This window comes from Echinops telfairi, unplaced genomic scaffold, assembly GCF_000313985.2.
Source record: "Echinops telfairi isolate 266 unplaced genomic scaffold, ASM31398v2 ScPeMD7_2010;HRSCAF=2546, whole genome shotgun sequence".
NCBI classification, from domain to species: domain Eukaryota; kingdom Metazoa; phylum Chordata; class Mammalia; order Afrosoricida; family Tenrecidae; genus Echinops; species Echinops telfairi.
Genome location: NW_022105908.1, coordinates 6,451,271 through 6,452,913, shown reverse-complemented (window position 1 = coordinate 6,452,913; position 1,643 = coordinate 6,451,271). Strand labels below are relative to the sequence as shown.

Sequence of the window (1,643 nt, the reverse complement as noted above, 5' to 3'; positions counted from 1 at the left end):
GTTCTGATGATGCCTGATACCTGATCCCTTCGGCACTTCGTGATCACACTGGCTGGTGTGCTTCTTCCATGTGAAAAGGTTTGTTGCTTCTGAGCTTGATGGCTGCTTGTTTACCTTCAAGCCTTTAAGACCCGACGCTATACTTTTTGATAACCGGGCACCATCAGCTTTCTTCGCCACATTTGCTTATTCCATTGGACACCTCGTGATCACACAGGTTGATATGTTGTTCCATGTGGGCTTTGTTGCTTCTGAGCTAGATGGCGGCCTTCCCCTTTTCAAGCAAAGCCAGAAACCTAGATGTTTCTATGAGATAACCTGTTTTTTTTGTTTAAAAAGGATGGTAAGGTATGAAAATAGAATGCATTAAAAACTGCATTAAAATAGTTTTTTTTTTTAACCCAAAAGTACAATACTGGATGCCTGGGCTTAGAGACACAGTCCCGCGTTTGCAACCTCTTATCTTCCCAAGTGCAGGAAAGCAGAGCTCTCTCTTTTGGAAAACAACTTCTCTCCCGGCTACTGCCCCGCCCCGCCCCGGAGTTGCTCCTCCCCCAACGCGCCCGCAGCGGCAGTGGGGAAGCGGTGGCGTTGGTCGTCGGCCCGCGGCTGGCCAGTGCCTGCAGAGTGCGTGGGCGCTGAAGCCGGGACGTGCTGACGTGTCACCCGGAAGTGGGGCTGGCGCAGGGCCGCCATGTTGCAGCAGGTGAGGGGCTGTGGGCTTCTGGAGAGGGCGGCCGGGGCTGCCGTGTGCCGAGAGCGCTGGTCGTGGTCGCGGAGCCGGGGGCCCGCGGCGCGGCCCGCTCCCGCCGCTGGGGGAGGAGCGGCCCGAGCGGAGGGAGGGCCGGGGGAGGACGGCGGGCTGGGGTCTGGCGGGGCGCTGGACAGGCCTCGCACGCTGGGCCGGCTCCGCGGAGAGGCGCGGGGCGGGGCTGGGCGCGGCTGTTCGCGGGGCGGCCTGGCGTCTGCAGAAGCGCCCTGTCACTTGTCAATCGCCGCTGTGCGCGGTGTCGGATTCCCGGGTGCAGTTTGGGGGTGTTTCGTCTGTTCACCCCTTGGCGGTGCATGGGGTGAGGGGAAGTGGACGTCGGCCCTCGCCCAAGCCCTCACTGGCCCCTAGAGGCTGCCTCGCTAACCGAGCTTTGATGGTGATTAATGGTCCACGGAGGCGATGTTTCTGCGCTGCCTTAGAGGGTCCTGACTCGGAGCGATTGGATGGCACTGGGTTTTTCGGAAGATGATGGCATTGATACCCTTCGAGTTAATTATAGCCTGTATGTTTAGAGCCAGAGATTAAAAATCAGCCCCCAAAGTTAACTCCTTGCTGTGGAGCAATTCCGATTTATGGCTATCCTATGGGACAGAATGGACCTGCCCGATAGGGTTTCCAAGCTGTGAACTTTAGAGAAGCGGACAGCATCTCTCTCCTGTGGAGTGGCCGCTGGGTCCAGACCGAAGACTTAATTTAGTAGCCGACCACTGCTTGGTGAGGGACATTTAATAATCTTTTTATTTTATTTTATTTTATTTTTTTTAACATTTTATTAGGGGCTCATACAACTGTTACCCCAATCCATACACACATCAATTGTGTAAAGCGCATTTGTACATCGTTTCTCAAAACATTTTCTCTCCATTTAAAC

At 55.0% G+C, this 1,643-nt stretch overlaps 1 protein-coding gene across 2 annotated transcripts in view; it reads left to right on the top strand.

Annotated features, from left to right (window-relative positions):
- Window positions 1-618: 618 nt before the first annotated feature.
- Window positions 619-1,643, top strand: part of LOC101656392 (trans-golgi network vesicle protein 23 homolog B) — a 23,399-nt gene continuing 22,374 nt past the window's right edge. For both annotated transcript variants that reach the window (XM_045293476.1, XM_045293478.1), the window contains exon 1: window positions 619-706. In XM_045293476.1, the coding sequence (XP_045149411.1) occupies window positions 695-706 (12 nt within the window). In that variant the 5' untranslated portion in view covers window positions 619-694. The remainder of the gene's footprint in view (window positions 707-1,643) is intronic.